The sequence below is a fragment of the Pygocentrus nattereri genome, chromosome 1 (genome assembly GCF_015220715.1).
Source record: "Pygocentrus nattereri isolate fPygNat1 chromosome 1, fPygNat1.pri, whole genome shotgun sequence".
In the NCBI taxonomy this organism is placed as follows: domain Eukaryota; kingdom Metazoa; phylum Chordata; class Actinopteri; order Characiformes; family Serrasalmidae; genus Pygocentrus; species Pygocentrus nattereri.
Genome location: NC_051211.1, coordinates 6,929,459 through 6,954,114, shown reverse-complemented (window position 1 = coordinate 6,954,114; position 24,656 = coordinate 6,929,459). Strand labels below are relative to the sequence as shown.

The 24,656-nt window shown below is 40.9% G+C and overlaps 1 protein-coding gene across 19 annotated transcripts in view; it reads right to left on the bottom strand.

The window, feature by feature from the left end:
- Positions 1 to 24,656, bottom strand: part of ptk2aa (protein tyrosine kinase 2aa) — a 194,414-nt gene that overhangs the window by 42,425 nt on the left and 127,333 nt on the right. For 12 of the 19 annotated variants that reach the window (XM_037547061.1, XM_037547201.1, XM_037547093.1 and 9 more), the window contains 7 exons: positions 21,556 to 21,696; positions 20,003 to 20,080; positions 19,066 to 19,173; positions 15,564 to 15,681; positions 13,850 to 13,880; positions 12,716 to 12,780; positions 5,876 to 5,965 (listed from right to left, as the gene is read on the bottom strand). In XM_037547061.1, the coding sequence (XP_037402958.1) occupies positions 5,876 to 5,965; positions 12,716 to 12,780; positions 13,850 to 13,880; positions 15,564 to 15,681; positions 19,066 to 19,173; positions 20,003 to 20,080; positions 21,556 to 21,696 (631 nt within the window). The remainder of the gene's footprint in view (positions 1 to 5,875; positions 5,966 to 12,715; positions 12,781 to 13,849; positions 13,881 to 15,563; positions 15,682 to 19,065; positions 19,174 to 20,002; positions 20,081 to 21,555; positions 21,697 to 24,656) is intronic. The other 7 variants (XM_017700580.2, XM_017700583.2, XM_017700584.2 and 4 more) reach the window with 1 other exon arrangement.

The following is a 24,656-nucleotide window of genomic DNA, read 5'->3' as shown; positions in this document are numbered from 1 at the left end:
TTTCATGATTTAAAGTAATAAAACCCCACATTTCAGATGTCCAGCTATGGTGTTGTAGCCTTTTATGTCTTTTTTTTGCTTCTCATGATCTAAAAATCCCAGTTACATATTTAGCCTCACCAGTCCATTAGGCCTCCTCACCAGATGTCCAGTTTCAATGTTCTAGTGTAAATTTGTTCTAGTGCAATGTTCTAGTGCAAATTCTCAGTGAGGTTCTTCCTGACAGCTACACATCCTTTCAGACTCATAGCACTGAGTCGTCTTCTCACAGTGGAAGAATGGATGTGGATGTTTTCAGATCTGAAGCAGCTTGATTTGCTCCTCTCTCTCAAAGATGAAAGCTTGAAGTGCTGTTTGTCTGATGGGGGCAGTTTTTAGGGTCTACCAGTTCATGTACAGTTGTTAGGAGTCTCATTATTTAAGCTCTAGTTTTGTAAACTCAGTGCAAAATGTTCATTTTTACATCTATTCAGTAATTTCTCCTAAAAGATGAATAACTTGTACAAAAATAAATGAAGGGTGGACTCTGACTTTTGACAGTAACACAGTCAATCACTCATGTGACATCGTTAAAAAAGGTCCTGTATTATTTTTTTAACAAAATAATTTGTTATGAAAACATACAAATGCCTCGATTCGGCGAGAACATCGGTGACTGGCCAGGATTCTCACAACACATAATAAAACAGTCAGTGATTGGTTACAAGCTTATTTGCATATTGTGAACCTCTTCAACGATGAATAACAAACAATATACTGGGCCGCTCTAACGATTATGGACGCTTCCAACTCCAAAGCTGGGAGACGGCACTGAAATAAAGAGAGAAATTTCCCGCATGAACACTTCTGTAAGTCATTAAGCAGACGGGGGTGGATCAAGTTAAAACGGCTGTTGGTGGAATGTGTGTGGGAGTTGATTGAATCTGGACCTGGAGATGGTCATGATTCTCCTGCCAGCATTGTTCCACTCCTAGTCCACACACCTGGGGCACGCTCACGCGGCAGAACGTTACGCTTTAAAATTCCCAAATTTCTTCACCAATGTTAACCCTTTCCAAAGGAATGTGATGATGCTGAGGGCTTGAGCGAGGATTCGGGGTTTAAAGTCTGTGATGGGTGCGGCTATTTAAAAACACTTTTGAGCCCAAACTCGATTACTGTCAAATTCAGCATCATTCCTGTTTTCTGTTCCTCCTGGCCTAGAGATGGAGATGGGCAGTAGCCAGATGTTCTAAAGTCGCAGACACAGAAGAATGGCCAATGGTCACCTAGCAAGTGAAACAGTATGAACTGACCCATTAAATATCAAAAGATCTGCTCATCCAGTTTTTTTTTCTTCTGAAATCAAGGGCATTAATAAGGAGTCTGTCGTCTTTTGCTGCTGTAACAGCTTCTACTCTTATGGGAAGACTGCAATAGTTGTTGGACCATTGCTGTGAGGATTTGATTGCATTCAGCCATGTCTCTCATTAGTGAGGTCAGGTACTGATGGTGGACGATTCTGGGTCACAAACGGCACTTGAACTCATCCCAAGAGTATTCCAGCCTTAAAGGGCCTCAGTATCTCAAGCACCATGGTTTAGGACTACACACCTACACACCAGCTTAAGTGTTCTGGGCTACTGACTAGTCCTTCCTTAAAATGTAAACATGCCTGAAAGGCTTGGTCTTGTTGCTTTGAAGTCCTTACTCCACACTGCATGTACTCCACTGTGGTTTGAAGACTCTAATCCAAGTTAACACCTTATTGCACTCATTTATACTTCATCTCTGAATCACTGTGCCATTCTACTTCAATGCTTTGTGTTTTATTGGTTTATTTAAAAAATGCACTTCAGTCCTAATTCTTAATGTCTACTCTTGCATTTATTTAACTAGATCAAGTTACGTTGTGACTTGTTTCTCTTATAGGTTATAGATTCTTGTGGTATCTGTTGGTTCTTTGCATCACTTTGGGTTCTACAGCTTGCACATATCGCAATCACTCTGGATTGGAGCGTCTTCTAAATATTTTGGTTGGAGCTCCAGAGCGCTGGTTTACTGCTCCACAGCCCAATGCTGGGGGGCTTTATACCCCACTTTGGTCAGGGCTTGGCACTGGTTCATGTGTAAGCTACCTCAGAGCATCCTATTCTACTGGTCAGTGCTTTTCTATGGATATCATACAAGCTGTGTGTTCATGCAAACTGAACAGCAGCAATGGATGCAACTTAAAGGGTAAATCCACCGAATTTACAAAATGTCTGCTTAAATAAGGGGTTAAAATATAAATAAAGTCATTCTGAGTGGTTTGGTGTGAAATACTCCATTCCAAAGAAATGTACTGAGTCAAATCTTGTTTTATAATACATTATGTTTGGCCTAAAAGGTTGGTTTAAAAAAAAGTATTCATTGTGGAAGGGTAAATAAAGGCAAAGTGACCCCCAAAGGTTTACCATTAACAACACCGCATCTAAAAACTCTAATACATGTGAAGATTCACGGATCATTTTGAAGAAAAAATAAAATGGCCATATTCGTGTTGGAGACTTGGCAACCCCTGGTTCCCATCATCACAACTGTAAGGAAATCAGAGTTGTCAAGTTTCTCTACACTAAACAATTTCAGATCGAAACACATTTTAATGACTTTGTTTACATCTCAGAATTTGAATTATGTAGAAATGTTTAAGAAACCGGTGGAATTCTTCTTTAAAGTAGCTAAACTCAAGAATTAGAAGGGATGTCTGGACATTTTTGGAGACAGTGTCCCAAAACAGCACCACAAAGGTTGAGACGAAGTCACCTCACTTGATTTTGACGGTTCATTTAGGATATTTTGTAGATGATTCACCTTGTCTTTAATGTATTTTTCACTAATCATCTATTACATTTAACTGAACTTTTCCCTTAACCAAACAAACCAAAATCTAAACCTAACTCTCAACTTGGTCCTAAGCCTAACCCTAGTGCTGTTCATAAGCAACTGAATTTCACTTGTTAACTAGAGTATATTTAGTTAGCTACAGCACAGATAACAGATAACCCATAGAGGACTATCAAAATTAAGTGTGACCACAAATGTCCAAAAAATGTGGTCACTACTAGCTACCCATGAGACGACACTAAGTGAAGTGTTGACGTGGCCTCTAGGCCTCCAGCTCTCTGGCTCCAGCCACCCTCCAGAAGCCTCTCCAGCTGATTTGTGGCAACAGCAGTGCGGCTACAATCAGTAGGCCGGGGCTATTCTAGGGCAAACGAGGCTAACTCAATCTCTGCAGTCCTGCCAGGCCTTTTCCAGCTTCAATCCACTTTAGCACCACAAAGCAGCAGCGGCAGGGGAGCCAGACAAAGAGGACGGCTGTTCGTTCCAGGGACGGAAAAAGGTATATTAAAAGTGCTTAAGAAAAAAAAAAATTATTTCAAGCACAACTATTTCACCCGACACAACCTCGGAGCAGCACCAGATGCTGGACTTCTTCCACAAGCGGAGTAAACAGTTTACATCTCAAGTCCAAGCCCATTAAATAAACAGCTCTAATAGAAATCATAGCATGCGTATGGCTCATCTTCAGCTGGGGAGCTGTAGGTATAAGTAAAACAGGGCTACGTCAAAGCAAAGCTGCAACGGCAAATTTTCCATTAACATCAGATGCAGGAGAAAGTCAGCCAAATGGGCTCGGGTTCAGAAATGCAGTGAGTATCCGGAGAAAATGAAAAACAAGTGAGGCCTGTGAGCACACGTAAATAGACACAATGTGTCTGGAAACATACTGAAGTACAGCCTTCCAGAAAAAAAGCCTGAACCTGAGACAATTTGTACCTGGCTTGAATGAGAGCAGATAAGAAGTCACAATGTGATAAAACATTATTTTTTGTTTGGATCATCAACCTCACTCTTAACAATAATGACACATTTTGAGTGACATTCCATTCTTAATTCACAGGGTTTAATATGATGTCGGCCCACCCTTTGCAGCTATAACAGCTTCAACTCTTCTGAGAAGGCTTTCCACAAGTTTTAGGAGTGTGTTCATGGGAATTTTTGAGCATTGTTCCAGAAGTGCATTTGTGAGGTCACTGATGTTGGATGAGAAGGCCTGGCTCACAGTCTCCGCTCTAATTCATCCCAAAGGTGTTCTATCAGGTTGAGGTCAGGACTCTGTGCAGGCCAGTCAAGTTCTTCCACACCAAACTGGCTCATCCATGTCTTTATGGAACTTGCTTTGTGCACTGGTGCGCAGTCATGTTGGAACAGGAAGGGGCCGTCCCCAAACTGTTCCCACAAAGCTGGGAGCATGAAATTGTCCAAAATCTCTTGGTCTGCTGAAGCATTAAGAGTTCCTTTCACTGGAACTAAGGGGCCGAGCCCAACTCCTGAAAAACAACCCCACACCATAATCCCCCCTCTACCAAACTTTGCACTTGGCACAATGCAGTCAGACAAGTACCGTTCTCCTGGCAACCGCCAAACCCAGACTCATCCCAGATGGAGAAGTGTGTTCTAAGGAGTGACGAATCACATCTCCACTGCTCTAGAGTCCAGTGGCGGCGCTTTATACCACTGCATTCAACGCTTTGCACTGCCCTTGGTGATGTAAGGCTTGGATGCAGTTGCTCAGACATATGAAGGCCACATGAAGTTTGGAGGTCTGTTTGTGTTGCTCATCCTCTATTCCTTCATCAGTGGTCACAGGACGCTGCCCACAGGACGCTGTTGGCTGGATATTTTTGGTTTGTGGACCATTTTCAGTCCAGCAGTGAGTGAGTGTTTAAAAACTCCAGCAGCACTGCTGTGTCTGATCCACTCAGACCAGCGCAACACACTAACACACCACCACCACATCAGTGTTACTGCAGTGCTGAGAATGATCCACCACCCAAATAGTACCTGCTCTGTGAAGGTCCATGGGGGTCCTGACCACTGAAAAAGTATCAGTGAAACAGATGGACTACAGTCTGTAACTGTAGAACTACAAAGTACAGCTATACAGTAAGTGGAGCTGATAAACTGAAGAATGAGCAGAGAAACAAGGAGGTGTTCATAATGTTATGCCTGATCAGTGTATATCACAGTATCACAGAGGCCCAAATAAGTACATCAATATTTTATTATTAATACTCTAACATGTATTACAGCCCCTGTTTGCATTTCTGTCTTTATCTTTAAAACTGAGGATCAAGTATAGTGGCAATACTGAATCATGGAGCCTGTAGCGATTTCCACCCCTACTTATCCTTTACTTTGTTTATTGTTACGTGGTGCTACAAGCTATTCTTCTATTCTTAATTCAGGTTAGATTTAATACAGATAAGATATAAATCAGATTCATTTTGTCTACTTCCGAGATCTGATCTAGCATTTCCTGATGGTATCAGGTCAATACCAATGGCAAAATAGCGCCATCTCTATTTGCTTAATTTGCATACATTTCTACAAGCATTCACAGATAATTTATGGATAAGTAAGTCAGTACTACAAAGCCAGACTGAAAAAGCCCCCAGCTACAAAAACAATGGTGAGATGCTAGAAGGTTCCCACATACAAGCTCTCAGACAGAGCATTCGGTCAAACACAAAACAAACCCTTAAGAGTCACCATGCTCTACCCACATCACAGATAGGACTTTCATATTGACGTTCTATTCTGGCTTTGTGGAATTGACTTCTTTAACCCAAATTATGGCTGGAATGCTCCTTTAAAAACAAGCTGGGGGGTGGGGAGCAGATATTTTAAAATGGCCAATAAAGCCAAGCACTAGTAGGTTTACATGGAGAGATCTGAAAGAAAGGACTTTGATGAACTGTCATGGATGCAGAAGAGCAGCAGGTGAGTGCACACTGCAGAGAGGAGTGTTAGTCTGGAGAAAACACACGCACACATCAGCCACATGTACCCATAGGTGGAGAGTCATGGGAACAGAAGACAAAAGGGAGGAGGAAGCGGCGGGCTTTAGCGGCTTTGGGTGGCGCCGGAGTCACCGAGTCTTCAGAACAGAGAAAGGGCAGTGGAACAGAGGAAGAAAGAGGAAGGCGAGAAAGAGAAGGACAGAGGCAGAGGAAAGAGAACACAGAAAACAGTAAAATAAGAATGGAGAGCACATAGAAAATAAACAGCTTCCAGGAAATGGAAAAACACCATTATGGTGAAATACTAAAAGAGCTGGTCTGGTTTCACACAAGAAATGTATGGAATCGATCTGAGCTGGGGGAGGAAGTACTATCTGAACACAGTCACTAAAACTTACTAGAAACGTAATGAGTCAGAGTTGTTCACAGTGGTGGTGATAGGAACCAGACGTCTGAAGAGTTTTAATGACTCTAAAAACAGGTCCAGTTAGAAAAAATTTCCTCAAGCAAAGGTCCGGAACATATAAAGTACAATTCAGTGATATTTCAACAATATTTGTCAGTTTTCTCTTTTCAGGTCACGACATGTGAAAAAACTTCCCTCTGACTCACTTTCTTCTCTGACACCTCGTCCCTCCCCTATGTGTATTTTACTCACTCGAGTCTCAGTGCTCATCATAATGCACAGATTTGATTGGCTGAGTAGTGTCACGTGTGATATTTACAATGCATGCGATTGGTCTGTGAGTCTCCCGTGCCACTAAAGCTACCGTAAAGGCTATAAAAGCTATGCTGATTAAATAATATTAATTATAGTTAAATAATTTATTACTATACAAACTATAGTTTATCGGTTAAAGGTTCAGGTCCGCATAGGATAGCGTTTGGGTCTGGACTCAGATCGGGGTCCGCCTATTAGTGACCTCTGCTCTAAAAGTTCTTTCACAAAAAGTTAGTATATGAAATGCTTTCTTAAGACATCGCCTGACTCCTGAGACACTGTTTTATGGCCTAAAAAATCTAATTTTACAATAGATTTCACTATTTTACCATCATCAACATTACACACACAACTCAGAAGACACATAAAGAATCACTTACGAGTTTGGACTTAGTCCCAATCCCAGTTCTTCCTTTTACCCCTACCCCTTGTTTTCGAGTGTCACCCAAGTTCGAAATCTTGCCCTTCGAAATGCGACCCTCAAATAAAAAATAATTTCAAAAAAGAAGAGATTTTCTTCATTAACATCTACTAGTGCTGCTCTGTAGGCCCGTCTGCAGTGACAGCAGCGGAGGGTAAACATCAGCTCCTCACTGCTGGGCTTTGGTTATATTTAGGACATCGTGTGCTTTCAAAGAGGGGATTTAAGACAATTATTTATTATTGCCCACCGTTAATTCTTTGACAAAACAAAGCTGAAGCTGAACCAGCTTCATGTTCAAATTTTCCCAGTCCACCTTAAATGGTGCAGTAGTTACATTCTGGTGCTTCAGGTTTTAGAACTGCTGGACTTTTTAAGGTGGAGTGGCAAAGGTAGCTAACTAACTATCGAGAACTTAGCATACTATTAGCGATTTTTTAATGCTTTTTATCAAGAAAAGGATCATAATACATTGAAACGATATTATTGTAGTTTTTTAACAGAGAAAATTCTCACATTTGTGGTTCTTTAGCCAGTTTTTTGTTTTTTCTCATAACACTCCGTTTTGAGAGAGTCTCTGAATAACATCCGTTTGGAGGGCCCTGTAGCCCCAACACTTCACCCTACCCCTCTATCTCTACAAAAATCAGGACACCCTAACCTAACCCTAAATATGAACGCACAAAACAGAGGGCTAAAAGCTAAGTGGTAGGGGTGAGGGCGAAACGGGAATGGGCCGACATCTTGAACCTGCTGATCACATACAGAGACATGGCATGGAAAACTGATTTTCCAGTTAAATGTGAATGCTGGTGGATTTGTGTGAACAGCAAAACCTGGTACCCACTAAAACCTGGTATGAGTGCATTTACAGATTGTGAATCACATTTAAAATGTAAACATGGCCAAACATGAGTTAATAACACAGCCTATAAGCCCTCAAATGAACCACCTAAAACAAACAGATGCTCTGACAGTGCTGCACTAGCAAAAAATTACGCAAGGATCCAAACTACAATAAGGTGCTTATAAGTTCATACAGATTGCAGAAAATATTTTCGCAGATATTCAAATTTCAAAATTTTCTTCAGATATTTAAATAATGTGCAGTACTGTGCAAAATCAGACCACATTTCCATCCATCCATCCATTTTCTAAGCTGCTTCTCCGTCAGGGTCGCGGGGAGGGGTGCTGGAGCCTATCCCAGCAGTCTTCGGGCGGAAGGCAGGATACACCCTGGACAGGTCGCCAGTCCATCGCAGGGCAGACAGATTGACAGTCACTCACACACTCACACCTAGGGGCAATTTAGCATGTCCAATCGGCCTGACTGCATGTCTTTAGACTGTGGGAGGAAACCGGAGAACCCAGAGGAAACCCACAAAGACACGGGGAGAACATGCAAACTCCACACAGAGAGGACCCCGGTCGCCCGGCCGGGGAATCGAACCCAGGCCATCCTTGCTGTGAGGCGACAGCGCTACACATCACGCCACCGTGCCGCCACATTTCATTAATTTCCAGTCATAACAATCTTTAAGTACAAGTTATTTTTCAGAGTCAGAAAACAAAGCAGAAAACATATTCAACAGGAAATCACACAGAAGCCTCAACAACTAAATATACCATCATTTTTCACTAGTTAGCATTTCCAATGTTTGACATTTATTACTGATTTCAGTTTTTTAAAGCAATCTGCAGGGAAATTCGGTCTTAAAAGTTGACTGCATTTTCTGCTCATCACTACACACATACTCCCAAATACATATCACACATCAGTCCATAGAAACCTCCATATCTCATATTTCTAGTTTTGGGGATCTGGTGCAAATGCTCTGTCTTTTTCTCAGTGAGGCGTCTTGAAAGCTACACATTCTTTCAGACCCATAGCACAGAGTGGTCTTCTCACTGTGGAAGGATGGACGTGAATGTTTTTAGATTTGAAGCAGCTGGATTTTCTCCTTCAAAGATGAAAGCTTTAAGTGCTGTTTATCTGATGGGCTTGGTTTTGGTGTCTACCAGCTCTCGCAGGCTGTTGTTAAAGTCCCATTTGCTCTGTAGTTTTTAACCATTTTTTGACGTCTACATTTTGGATGCTTCCAAGTTTTGGAAACTGTTCACTTATTTTCCTTCAATGTTGTCCCTACTGAAGTGGACAATCTTCTATCTAATCCCCTCAGACAGATCTCCTGAAAAACGAGCAACTTGTACTTAAGGGTGGTCTCTGACTTTTGCACAGTACTGAAAATGAGGCCTCCTATACGCGTGTAAATCCATAAGTGACCATGCCATTATGACTAGACAAGAGCACAACTTTGGAGAACAGAGACCGACAGCAGCACAACACTCACCCTCATTCAGTCACTCTCTCTCAGTCTGTCCTCATCTCTGGCCCCTCACACAAGCTGCTCTTTCACTATCTAGCTGTGACCCATCAGCACGGCAGCACTGCCCTGCCGGCCTCTCAATCGCCTTTCTGTGCCACTGATGCCCGCTGGCTAGAAACATTCTGACTGCAGGACCTTCATCCCTCTCTTTTTTCTTCTCTCTCACTCTTTCCTTCCCATCTTGCTCCCCTCTCATATTTAGTACCAGCAAAAAGTTCAGACACATTTAACTCTGAACACTATAAGAGCGTTACAGTGCATGCATGTGCACGTTAGCCACAGTGAAATGTGTCAGCATGTAGAATCAGAGCTTTCTGTGAGCTTCAGAGTTTCCTATTAAGTAAGTAACAGGGAAATTCCACCTCCACATTTAACCCATTTGTGAAATGAAACACCACACTAGTGAATACACACACACTAGGGGGCAGTGAGGATACTTGTCCGGAGCGGTGGGCAGCCCTATCCACGGCGCCCGGGGGTTGGGTGTCTTGCTCAAGGACACCTCAGTCACGGACTGTCGAACCGGCAACCTTCCGGTCACAGGGCCGGTTCCCTAACCTCCAGCCCACGACTGCCCCCGACTACCCCTATTACTGCATGAAAGATGCTTCAGTCCAGTCGTGGGCAGCGCAGCAAGTGCACATCAAGTGCAATCAGAGCAATGTTAAAAACACAACTGATGTGTAACTGATTCCTATTTGTGTTTTTTCCCTTCAAAAAGGCAGTTTGTTACACAAACTGAGTAAAAATCTCAGAATGTTTGTTTTTGTTAAATTATGCTCTTAGACATATCAAAGAAATAAAACGACAGCACTGAGAAGCTGCGTGATGAATAGAGAAGAACACATTAAAAAAAAAAGCACAATACATTGTCCCAAATATCAATATTATCATTTCAGTATTATATTAATAAACATGTTTGAACAAAAAAAGCCTTTCTGTCTCAATCCACAAGATAATGCTGCTTATTTCTAGTGAGAGCCCCATTTCTGTCACTAGACTGACATTTTTCAACTCTGAAGTTCACTGAAGTTCAAAAAGAAAATAACGAAAACACAAAAACGACTTGGTTCAAGGTGTTCAAGTAACACAAAAGCATTACTGCAACTACTTATATTTGTCAGTAAGCACTAGCTTTTTAAATCAAAATGTCTTTAAAATTAAAAAATATGCTTAAACATCAATGCAACTGCTATCATCTTAGAACAGCTACCACTCCACATTTTAGACTGCATAAGTGTCAGAGCTCATCTTTCTCTCCGAGAGCCTCCAGATGATGTTGGTTTCCTGTTGACAGTACAGTGAGATCCTTACCAGCTTCTCCTCTGAAAGCTCAACATGGCTCAGCTATGCGCTTCCGGCATAACGCAGACCATTCCAGCCGCAATCTGGATGACACTTGTCCTCTATTTCTCCATTATTTCCACTCGCATCCTCCTAAAAAGCTCCAGTGAACTCTGCTATGTAACGCTGACATAACCATGCCATGTCATGTTACCTTTAATAGAGCCATGATACCTCTCACAGTAACTGTCATGACAGGTGCCATCATTTTTGATGTCATGACAGTTCTGCTGACAATACTGGTTAAGCATGTCATCAAATCTCCTTATGAGACCTCATATTTCACAATAACAGCAATAAATCAACTGCAATTAAAATAAATGTGAAATTACCACCAGCACTCCTACTGTTAACTGATCAGACCACGATAGTCCGTCATTTAGTCCACGATATTTTATCTTTCCAACGTAATTTAATAGATTTATTCTATCGCCTTTATTTTTATTTTTTATATATTTTTTAAATTAATATTTATTTTTATTATTGCTGTCCTTGTGTTGTAAGGAAAGGCTATTTACATAAAAAAAGACAGTAATGATACACAGATATTAGAAGTATTAAAGGAATAGTTTCTAGTTTTCCCAATTATCCCAGATGTAGCTGATCAACCAAGATGTTCTCAAACTTTGCTTCTTTAGTTTTTTGCTGAAGCTACAAGCTAACAGTCCTAATTTACACTACAAGTGAATAGTCACGCAAATCTATTCTCTAAATTTATCCCCTCTCAGACCACATCCAGCTCTTTATTAATGTGTGACAGACTTGTCAATGAGGCTTAGAGCATTACATGACTTACTTTGAACTGTGAAAAAGAACAAAATTTCACTGCATAGCTGAAACTTTTCACTTTGGCTCAAGTCATGCAGGCTTACAGATGTTATACCAGAGCTGGTTTATGAGGAGCCTGGCCACTTCCTATTCGCCCCATTATATCAAAAGCAGGACTGCTAAACAGCAGAGGGCGCTCATGAGTGAGTCCTCAATGAATGGAAGTGAATGGGGTCCAACAGCTAAAAACGAAAAGTTAAAATAGCTTCTAATCACTCACCCAGAACGTTTCTTTAATTTTAGAAAGTAGAAGGATGTATTTCACCAAAAAAAAAACCCAAAGTAAACTCGCTTATATGTTTCATTTTTTTCTACAGGAAACGGGTTTTGAGCAGCAGGAGGCGGGCTTTACTGCTAGAGCGGGATGATTGATGGGCGAGCGCAGCAGCTCATTGGCTGTTTGCGCTCACTGACATCATGAACATACATGAGGTGCCGTTTTAAACTCCTTTAGCTCGAGTTTAAAAGCTCTTAAAAATATAACAGCGTGTTAAAATGTTTTATGCTGCTCTGTGATCAGGAAATTATTGCATTAGTTTACATTCAAAATGTTTAAGCATTTATAAACTATGACTTTGCTCAAATGCTTCATATCAACCCATTCATTTTGGTCTCACTCGGGAGCGCCCTCTAGCGTCTGAAAAACCCAGAAGACATTGCAGAGAGTGGGAACTCTCCTCTTTACAAGTTCTCTGGCTATATTACATGAATGAGGCCTCAAGAAAACTCATTCCATTTGAGCAGGAAATTCCTCATTTTTTAATTTCCTCACCAAACCCTTCCTTAAAAACTTGGAAATGTTTGATTATGATGAGGTTTCAGACGATGTTAAATCGTTAAAACTGATGACCACCCCATCCCTATTTTAGTCTCTGCCCCTCTCTCTCCCTCTCCACTCCTTATCTCTGCTCTTTCTGGTCCCTGCTGTCTCCTCTCTGCTCGCTCATCTATCTGAATGCATATTCTCTGCACGCTCTCAGCCACAGCTCACTGTGGAATGACATTTGCTGCCAGGAGTGGAGTTCACCTCCCTGAAAGGTTTAATCAACATCAAGGACGTCCTGCTTACGCTTTGGCCTGAAACATGTTTCTGCTTTTATAAGTAAAGTTACGAGTGAAATCACAGGAAATTGTGTATCTATCACAACCTTGTAATGGTCAGATTAAAAGAAGTAAGCAGTCTTACCTGATACAGATATGGCACGCACTCCTGTTCGGACAGCCTCTAACCTCTTTTCACTGTTGCCAAGCCTGTAATGCAGATTGATTACATGCATCAATGGGATCCAAGCCACCTACGTAGCTTAATATTCTTATTAATGAGCATGCTGCCTTCATCAGTTTGCATTAACTTAACATATTACAATTTTCTTCGATAAAAGCCCTGTTTTCTCCACTCGCTGGGATGCCAACTCTCCACAGAGCTCCAAACTTTCTTGGGCTCCAAAGAGCTTCAACATGTGCTTTTAACATCAGTTGGCAAAGCAAACTGTCAAATCATTATTAAGACAAAACCTGCTCTTCACAGCTAGGAAGACACTTTGATGAAAATAAAGCCGAGTGCTGAAGATAATCACAGAAGTTTGTGCTCCCCAAGTAAATTACGTTTGCTCCAGGAAAAAATGATATTTATTTGCTGAATGTAACATTAAATAACTATGAATAGCTATAATATCATATAATAAAGTGATAACTGATGTAAAACGGAAAAGATTTTATTTATGTAATTAAGTTGGTAGTATTAACAATAATATAGCACTAATATTACTTGCATGTACAAACAATGTACAGCATGTTAAAAAAAGTGGTCTCTAAAATGGTTTGGAACACCTTCAAATGGAAATTCTTCACTAACGTTTGCAAAAAAAAAATGAAGAGTGCTCCTTGTAGAAAATAAACAATATATAGGCTATAAAAAATAGTCATTGTGCATTAAAATTCATTAAAGGTCCATTAAAACTGTTCACTGTAGAGGACTTCTTGACTTATTTTAACTAAAAAAAATATATAATAATACAAAATAAATCAACAGTGTCATTCAACATATATATTATTTTATTTTTACACAACGAAAGAATTAGGAAACAGCTTGTTTCAAGTTAACAAAACCTTTGCAGGCATTTATCACTTAACCTCAACTTATAGCAAGATATCTGTCATTCTAAAAGAAGAAGTGTTCCCAAACTTTTGACAGGCAACGTAAACTCTCACACACTGAGCCAATCTGTCATTTTATATTGAGCATGTGATGATTCACTGCTTGGTAATTAATAAATTACTGTACTAAAAACATGAGAAGTTTATAACAGTTCACACTTACTTTGGGATGGATGGAAGCGCTCTCTCTCCCTCTGTTGGTCAAAAATGGAATAATAAAACATAAATACAAGCTTTATTGACATTGTTAACATAATGCATTATCAGTAGTGTTTCATAAACATTTCAATACACAAACATATGTATTTATATTTCATATATGCATGGACACTCTTGTGCACATATTCAACGCACATTCAAATTCAAATCTTTTTGTTTAATGTGCTATGTTAATGCTAATATTTGAGTTGAGGTTTTTTTTGTCATTATTATGTTGTATATTATTTTGCATTTTTCACTATATTGTGTAATTTTATTGTTATTTAAGTGGAGGCTTTATACAAGCCTATTAGGCTTTTTGCACTGTATGTTAGCTTAGTCTGTTTGTGTATAGTTTAAACTGTGCAAAATAAACTAAACCAAACTAGTGCACATAAATTATTAATCTATTAAGAGCTCATAAGTTGGATTAGTCCACTCTAAGTAAAGTGAAGTGTACTGAATTAACAGCCTCCTCCAGTGTTAAGAGTGAGGCTTCACGTTGAAGTATTTACTGATGAATTTTCTGAAAACACTAAAACACACACAATAAAGCTCATTACAGGCTTCAACTGTCAGAGTTTAAACTAGAGCTGCTGTCAGTGTTTTACCCAATGTGGAAAAAGTCAATGTACACCACTGTTAATGTGTTAATGTACACCACTCTTAATGTATTAATGTACACCACTGTTAATGTACATTTTACATTTACATTTACGGCATTTGGCTGATGCTCTTATCCAGAGCGACTTACAATTTGATCATTTTACACAAGTAGGCGAAGGTGGTGTTAGGAGTCTTGCCCAAGGACCCTTATTGGTATAGTGTAGGGTGCTTACCAAGGTGGGGGATTGAACCCCAGTCTACAGCGTAGAAGGCAGAGGTGTTAACCACTACACTACACCAACCACATGTACATGTGCACCACTGTTAGCCTGGCTCTAACTTAACACTACATATCTACTACATAATATTATACTGTTTGGAGCATCTGAATATTCAAGACTGAAGCCCCAAAGATGCAGCCCTAACAGAACCAGCGCTGAGAAATAAAATACTGGAAATCTGTATTTACGCTCACTAAGCTGGGACTGACTTCTTTGGCACTGACAGTAAACCATGTTATTAACACTACTTATAATGCATTATATTAACAATTCATAATGCATAATAAACATGGCTATAAAGTGTAATTCAGTGTAATTAGCTTTTATACATGTTTATAACCATATTTATAATGCCTTATGAATGCATCATAACATGTTCTAAATATTTATAGATGCTTACAAATGTAACATTCATAGAAAGTGTTACCATTTTGTTTTCCTGACGAGCATGAATGTCTGTCCACACCCTTCCCTTGTTTTACCCTGACAGCCTCCACAGTACAAAATAAACCACATTTAACTCAATTTAATACAAAGTCAATCATACTTAATAACAACCACCGCAGCTGAAATTTTGAATCGGATTACAGATAAGCTACGTGATGATGTATTTCTGTGCTGTTTAACACTGGATGTTTGGATGGTTGTGCTCTCTCTGTTTAAGCCGTAAGATACAATGGAGTCTATTCAGTCAGAGGACAGGCCAAAAGGGGGGCTGCGTCTCAGTGCCCGTCATTTCCACCCCAGAAACTTCCCGGAAAGCTGGAGTAAACAAGCCTAAGGAAGACCTACCTTTCTGTGGTCTGGCGATGAAGGACTGGACGACTCCATTCACCAGCCGACAGTAACCATCAATCAGGTCAGCCATGTTCTCAGCGGTGGCAAAAGATGGTGTGGTGACTGTGAGAGGCTGGAAGAGCATGGAAAGAGACAGAGATGGTTCCACAATGAGTCATTATACAGCACAGCCTAACTAACCAGCTTCAGCTACGACTACAAGCCCATCACTATTTGCAAATACAACTCCAACTGCCAGCCAGCTGCAACTGCACTGGCCAGTAAGACACACCCCTGACCCTCCACAACTCCAGACACTCCCCTAATTCCACACATGCATCTGGTTTTATACAATGTTCGAACATGGGATCATATTGCTGTTGTCGGCACAAAACCTCGTATCTCCATTTTTATCATGTTTCAGTTTTTGACATAATTTGAAAATGTCTGTTGTATAAATATAATTGGATAAATTTCATGAAGAATGGACCAAATAAAACGGCCCAAAATGACTTGCACTGACTTACATTAAAAGGTATAGTAGTAGTATAATAGGTTATCATCCTCGAGGAAAACATCGGTGTCCCTGTTGTATTATACACATGATTTTGCCTATACAATTTAAATTTCATTAGTTGTAAAAGCAACAGAAATGCTCAAAAAATCTAAAATTACTAAGAAAAAAAATCCACTATTATTAACATTAAATTAAAGAATGTTTTGTATTATCATTTCAGAGATGTTGATGCGAAAGCAACTATAAATAATAAGTTAAATGACCCTTATTAGTCCCACATGGGGGAAATTTCACCCATGTGTGCAGTGAAACACCACATACACACTAGGGGTCAGCGAGCACACTTGCTCGGAGCAGTGGGCAGCCCTATTCACGGCGCCCGGGGAGCAGTTGGGGGTTAGGTGCCTTGCTCATAGGTACTTCAGTCACGTCCTGTCAGGTCAATAATAACTCCATGTGTGTTATATCTTTACAAACAATACTGTACAAAAGTTAATATCCTTTCAATTTTCATATCATTATTTCATTATACATTATACATTTAACCATTTACAGATTTCTGCTCTAGGAAGGCCAGTATTATTTGTAGTTATCCAATATCTGCTTCAGCTAATCAATACCGCACTGTGTTAAACCTAGTGTCCTGTTAATGGAACAAATCCATATGATGGCTTGAGGCATCCAGGAGAAATCTGGAATAAAGCAATGCTAGCAAACTACTTCACAAAATTACACAAAGCCACTTTTTGAAAATCAAATATTCCTACTTTTTACTGTAGTTATGTTCATCAGTATTTATTTTATGGTGTCTATATTAGCAAAAACACTTTCATTACTGAGATAAACAATTTTTTAGGTGTCTAAGAGTTTTTCACAATGTTTTAAATAGGGACTTACAAATTAGCACAGATACACACACACACATATTTACGTTACATTACTAATGAGGACTTTCATTCGTTTCTACTTTTGTATTACTGTACTACACCTAAACCTAACCTTGGCATCACAAAGGCAATTTTTCTATGAAAGGTCCTCACACCGGCACAAAAATGTCACATTGTTGTATCATTGTGAGGACATGTAGGACATAAGACACACACACACACACACACACAGTGCAAGTGTTAGCCACTGCTGTTGCGTTCTGCTTATCAGCCCAGCTGACTCTCTTTAAATTCAGTTCAGAGCTACAGCACAGAAATAAAAGAATGCGCTCATGTGCACCAGACGAAGAAGAATAAGTGGGTAAAACTGCTCAAAGTAAAAAAGGGTGAGAGAAAGAAGAGAGAGAATGTGTGTGTGCTGTGTGAAAAAATGGAAACTGAAGCTCCCAGGATAATTCAATAGAGGAAAATTTGCACAGATTTAGCCTAGTTCCAGAATAATCACTGGAGAATCTCTGCTGAAACTGGTAGTGCTATTTAGATAAAGAGCAGCCTGGGCTGCGTTCAGACGGCAGAAGATATTCCGCTCTGAACGCCATTATGTCGGCAGGATGCAGATTCCGCAAGCTCCACTCGTTCCTCAGAGGATCCCGTTTTCTTGCCGCTGTTCACATTTTTTTGTCACAGATCGCTGTGGATCCAGTCAAATAATGTTCAACTAGCAAATAAAGCGCCGACAGTCATATTTCACTTTTCATTAGATAACCAATCAAAAAAGAGGGCGAGGACGACGCATCCACAGATGGACAGTATGACCGTTTCACTTGCCCTTGTGATTTGAGAAATATTCACTTCAATATTCAGTATTAATTGAGTGGCATATTTACCATCAAAAACAAAAAGTGTCCCACACCAATGTAGCTTGGTGAGCTGTTAAAAAATGGAGAAATACAGCATAATCATCATCATGGTCAAGAGGTGCTAATGCTGCTAATGGTCACATGGGTTTAGTAGGAAAAATGAAATCTGCTTCTTTTTTTACTGCCCATCTTCTGTCCCAGATTCTTGGAGGTTCAGACATAGATTTTACCGGAACACGTTCTGCTGTCTGATCAACGGAGCCTGGAAAAACTGTCTAGAGCAGATGTCGGCAACCCAAATATTAAGAAGAGCCATTTTGTCCTTTCAACAAAAATCAAACCACCTTGGGAGCCACAACATTGCATGTCTACTTTATTGAAGTAAAGTTTCACCATCTTGGCTGTAAATTCATCCCAGTATGTGCTAATGTTCTAGTATAGGCTAAAAAACCTATATAACATAAATGAGACTTAAAGCTTAAACACAGCTATAATCACTTTTCTATCTCCAGCAGGAAACTTTTCCAACTTTTTCTAAGGCTGAAATGAACTTGTCATTTTCCAGCTTCTTGTTTAAATTTTCCTGTTCCAACTGAAATTAGTAATTATAGTAGTAGTACTATGTTGTACAACTTCATACGACTCTACTACACTACCCTCATCATCACCATCATCGTTAACTGCTTAGTCCAGATTGCGGTAGCAGTTGAGAGAGCAGAGAATCCCAGATGACCATGTCCACCGCAACTTCCTCCAGCTCATTCCCGGGAACACCAAGCTGCTCCCAGGCCAACTTGGAGATATAATCCCTCTAGCAGGTCCTAGGACGACCACAGGGTCTTGTCCCGGTAGGCTGTGCCTGGTACAACCCCACCCGGAGGCGTCCAGGAGGCATCCGGATCAGATGCCCGAACCGGCTCAGTTGTCTCCTCTCAATGCGGAGGAGTAGTGGCTGTACTCCGAGCTTCTCCCGGATGGCCACACTCCTCACCCTATCAAGTAGAGTGTAGCCCGCCACCCTGAGAAGAGGCTCATTTCTGCCGCTTGTATTCGCGATCTCTTTCTTTCAGTCATCACCCACAGCTCATGACCATAGGTGAGGGTCGGGATGTAGACCGACCGGTAAACAGTACCCTACTGCACTACCCTATTATACTATAAAATGGCCCATAATGTCTGGCCCATAAGCCACTGACAGCCAGCGTCACATGCTACTAGTATTTCTATTATAAAGCACAGAGGGTGTGCTGTACCTCTGCTGCTCCAGCCACGTCCAGTTGAAGCATACCCTTCCTATCACGATCTTCCATACAGGAGTACTGGATGCTCTGAACCTGTGTGAAGTTGGCCAGGTGTGTGGGCTGCAAGATAAGAGGAAAACATTCACAGAAACATTTAATTAGATTACTTAATTCCGTAACTAACTCGAAACATTACTGGACGAGCCTGTTAGCCAGGCCCCATCTGCTATGATGGCCAGTCTGGACCCAGTTGGGTCAAACAAAATGGCATTGTTATCCAGGGTTTATTCAATTTTATGTTACTATAAATTTAATTTGTGACTGCAAAAGTATGTGCATTCAAGAGACCCTGCTAGGATTAAATTCTTGGCATAAAATTTTATTACAATAACAAATAAGTACTTTATTGTTCTTCTCCTATAAAGTTACCCTTTGGAAAAGCAAGTTTTTATTAGGACATATATACATTTTTTTCACATATATTCTATTCTTAGACTCGCGTCTACTTATTATGTGTGCATCTGCTCACAAAATGGAGATGAAATAACCCCATTTTCCAGCCCCAGCCATAGCGACACAGTACAAGCAGAAAATCTGATCCTCTGGCTTCAGTAAAAATAGACAGTCCCAGGTGCTTTGTGTTGGGAGCGCTAAAGCCTGACTGAGATTAATGATGTGGAAAGCACTCCGGAGAGTCTCTGGTTTACAGGTGCGTCATGAAGTAAAAAGGCTAAGAAACCAGAGACCAAACAAGAAGCACAGAAGTGCGCTGAGGCTACAGGGTGAATGTGAGTGTGTACTGCACAGTGTACTGAAACACAACCCTCTACCGCTCATAAATGTCCTTGTAAAGGTATTAGCTCTACATATAATATTAAAGGGAAAGCTTTGGGTAAGTAACACATGCAGGCTGCGAGGTGAAGGGTGAGCAAGACTGGATCTTGCTTACCGTTGAGCCTTTATCTGTCAGGTAGCTGATGCCTTCCTCAGGGCCAATAGCCAGCTCCACTGAGATAACCCAACTCGACTGGAGGGAGAGAGAGAGGGAGAAATATTTCCATATATTACACTGCAAGTCATGTACAACATCAATTACCAACAGCGGCAATTTTTTTCAAAGCATTATATCTCCAGACTCATCAGTAAGACAGAATTCATAATTTCATGTCGTTTTCATACACCAGTGTTCACTCACTACAATTCCCAGCATGCTTTCTGACTGCTAGCCTAGACAATAGGCTAGATAAAAGTCCAGATAATAAACACAATTAAGCTGACATTAGTGCAACTCAGTCATTCTATGGAAACGTCCATTTTTGTGTCCCTAGTCTTTACAGATAGATTACACTTCAAAAACATGTTAGGGTTACATTTTTCACACCTTCTTGAGCCATTAATTTAGCAAAATTGTTCTCTCTATTTTCAATTATATAGAATTCCAAGCACCACAGAAGTGCCCGTCCTCACAGCCAAAGGCTGAGTGCCACATTTTGAGGTAAAAAGCATGTTTTTCTGCAATTTTAACTGCAGTAATCTATACATGACTATGAAATATATGAATTAAATGACATTAAGAAAAACAAGCCAAATAAATATTCTAAAATATGCAATGCAAGTTGTGGTCCCCAGGAGTCGTGTCACTGGTGTTACCACTGAAATAAAAAAAAAAAAAAAAAAAAAAAAAAAACACAGATGACATCACTCGACTTCCTTTTATCTATTTTTTAAAGATCTATGAAGAAAAGCACATGGTGAGTCCACTGTGTCTTTCAGTTATCAGAAATGTTCTTTTTTAGCTCATGATTTCATAAGAAGCTTTTATTTGAAGTCACCGGTGTGACCGACTTTAAATTAAAGACCGGATTAAATTACTTATTTTAGTGGACAATCCATGACTGAGAACATGTGGTCTGGTGCTCTGCATTAGCCCCTTTGTAACATGCATTTTTCATTAAAAACGTCACTGGTGTTACCTTTCTTATGTGTAAAGCCCGTGACGATCAGTAACACCAGTGACTGCTATGGAGAGATTAAAAAATAGGGCGTTTCTAAACTCTTGCCTCTGTCATTCCCAACAAAATCATAAAGAAAAAGCCATTATACCTCTATTCAAGTTTTTATTCTTTCAGCAAGACAGAAAGAACCAAATTGAGGTAAGGTACTTGATATCTTTAGCCTTCAGCTTGATACTCATCTGATGAGTCATGTTCTGTCTGTCAGTGTTTTAGGAGCAGGTATGCAGTTCCGCAACTTACTTGATGCTAATTGGTGATAAACATCAGAAGCTTCAGTGTAACAGAAGCAAACCTTAAGGCACCAAACATGTCTTGGCAGACAGACAACATTTGGAGTAAGGGGGAAATGTGTACATTAAACATTTTGCCAAAGTACTGCTTCCAAAGTTCCTCTCACAGCCAACAGGGGGCATCAAAAGATCACTACAGACAGAGAATCCGCCTATAACCAGATTCTCACTTCTCCTCCCACATCCCCAGTACTCACCCCGAGAGCACACTTAAAGCATTCCTTGTCGAATCTGTACACAGGCGCGAGGATCTCGAAGAACTTGAGGATGCTCTGCTCATCGTTCATGTTGGCAAACTGCTTGAACGTCTGCTGGATCTGCTTCCGCAAGGTTTTAGCCTACAACAGGGAGAAAACACTAATAAACAAGAGCATTTCAGGACAGCACTAAGCTGAACTATCAGTTGGTGTAAGTAACCGGAAGATCTGGGGCTTCTCAGCTGGGTGGAAGATGAACGATGTGGACGCCCACATCGTTCAGTACTGTATACATGAACACAAACAAGAAGATAGAGGAGAATATGTATCCAGAAATGAATAATACTATGCTTATATCCATCACTCTTGAGTGGAGAACAGACTGGTTTTTGATTAAAACATAAAAATGCTCACATTACAATCTTCTTAGTAATCAAAATGACATGGCTGGAAGGTAGAGAAGGTGTATTGGTATTGATGCGTATCTGTATCAGGAGAATGGAATGGGAAGTAAATGGGAATGAAGGAAATTACAGTGGGAATTTTCACCAAACACATAATGGGTTTGAGGAATGGGATGGAGTAAATCGGCATTCCAGGAGTGGACACAGATCATATCAACAGCACAGACAGGCTGGAACATGCGAGCAGTCACTTAGTGCACTGCCCGCCCTTCCTGACAGGAAGTTGACTTGAGTATCTCTCCCAGCATCTCCTGAGGAATCAAGGGAAGGGTCTGTCCAAGCCAGAAAGAGACGGCCCCTTTCAACTGCCCATCAGCCACTTCATTTGTTTCATTGTGCTTACACAGAATCGAACGGAGCTCTAGAAAGGGAAATTAAATATTCATTCTGGTCGACCTTGGCCGCACGAGGGTCTCTTCATTACTCTGTATGAGACCCTTCTGGTGTTGCTTATTCAAAACGGCACATCTGAGCACTCAATCATTTCTTTTATTGCCTAATTTGATTATTCTCACTATTCAGCCCACTGGCCAGACATTATTACCTGACAGATGGTAGCGGTTGCAATTTAACTCCGTGTGTAAATCACATTACTGCCACTGCATGAACTGAGTACGCCAACAAACGCGTCTCTGCCAGAACCCAAAACAACATTTCTAGGAATCAGAGATTATGCTTTTTAATCCTTCTGTACTCAAAAAGAGACGGCATCTGAGGAGTAAATGTGGCATATCCAAACACAGCAGGACTGCAGCAGGGAAGCATTGCGTATATTGCATGATATATTGAAAGTTCAATGATCTTTCCCTACAATAACATGGTAAACATTCCAATACCCTCTGACTTACTTACTTAAACAGGGTTACTGACCCAGGCCTGGCAGAGCTTATCAAAATAACACATTTTGTAATGTTTTCTGCCTCATTTTACAATTACAACTCTATTGGGTTACATGTAAACAGTCCAAAGTTTTGGGGGATGGTGAGTTACTCTTCAACACATGCATAGTCTCTGGAGAGTTTGGGGGAGGGGGGTATTGTGTGGGTATCTAGGCCAGGCAGACAGAAGAAGGGTCTCAGCAGAAGAACACCCCCATCCAGCCTATCCACCAACACACACACACACACACACACACAGGATTTGATGACGACCTCAAGGGTCAGGGAACACCCCTGACTTGGAGCTGAGCATCTGTCCATGTGTGTTTTGCAGGGTCACAGAGCATGCATTGTAGTGCTGCTGCACGCACGGCCTTCACGTGTGCCACAAATCTATCTTCCCTGTTCGTCCACGCGCACGTTAGTGACAGCAGCTGCTCAGAACATAAACCACTGCTAACATGCTGTAACAGAGCTACAACCCTTTAACATCCAATTGGAACACAAATTAGAAGCTACTGCAGAACAGGTGTTGTTCGTGATTCTACAGTCAGAAAGCGCTGCACAGACACACAACTCATAATTCTATTGTGGGCATTTCATTTCATTCTGTTTGGAACATTCCACAGCTGAACAGGTTAACTGGAAACAGGTGAGTGTCATGATTGGGTATAAAGGGAGCATCCCTGAAAGGCTCAGTCATTCACAAAAAAGGACGGGGCGAGGTTCACCACTTTGTGAACAACTGCGTGAGCAAATAGTCCAACAGTTTAAGAACAATGTTTCTCAACGTGCAACTGCAAGGAATTTAGGGATTTCATTGAATGTCTGTGACCTTCGACCCCTCAGGCGGCACTGCATTAAAAACCGACATCATTCTGTAACGGATATTCCCACATGGGCTCAGGAACACTTCAGAAAACCACTGTCAGTGAACTCAGTTCGTCGCTCCAACTACAAGTACAAGATAAAACTCAAAGTGCAAAGTGAAAGCCACATATCAACAACACCCAGAAACGCTGCCGGCTTCTCTGGGCCAGAGCTCATCTGAGATGGACTGACGCAAAGTGGAAAAGTGTCCTGTGGTCTGACGAGTCCACATTTCAAACTGTTTTTGGAACTCACGGACGTCGTGTCCTCCGGGCCAAAGAGGAAAAGGACTGGATTGTTATCAGTGCAAAGTTCAAAAGCCAGCATCTCTGATGGTGTGGGGGTGTGTTAGTGCCCATGGCAGGGGTAACTTGCACATCTGTGAAGGCACCATTAATGTTGAAAGGTACATACAGGTTTTGGAGCAACATCTGCTGCCATCCAAGCAGCGTCTTTTTCAGGGACGTCCTGCTTATTTCAGCAAGACGATGCCAAGCCACATTCTGCACGAGTTACAACAGCGTGGCTTCATAGTAAAAGACTGCGGGAACTAGACTGGCCTGCCTGCAGTCCAGACCGGTCTCCCATTGAAAATGTGCGGCGCATTATGAAGCGTAAAATACAACAACGGAGACCCCGGACTGTTGAGCAACTGAAGTTGTACATCAAGCAAGAAAGGGAAAGAATTCCACCTACAAAGCTTCAACAATTAGTGTCCTCAGTTCCCAAACACTTACTGAGTGTTGTTAAAAGGAAAGGTGATGTAACACAGTGGTAAACCTGCCCCTGTCCCAACTTCTTTGGAACGTGTTGCAGACATCAAATTCAAAATGAGTGAATATTTGCAAAAAACAATAAAGTTTATCCGTTTGAACATTAAATATCTCGT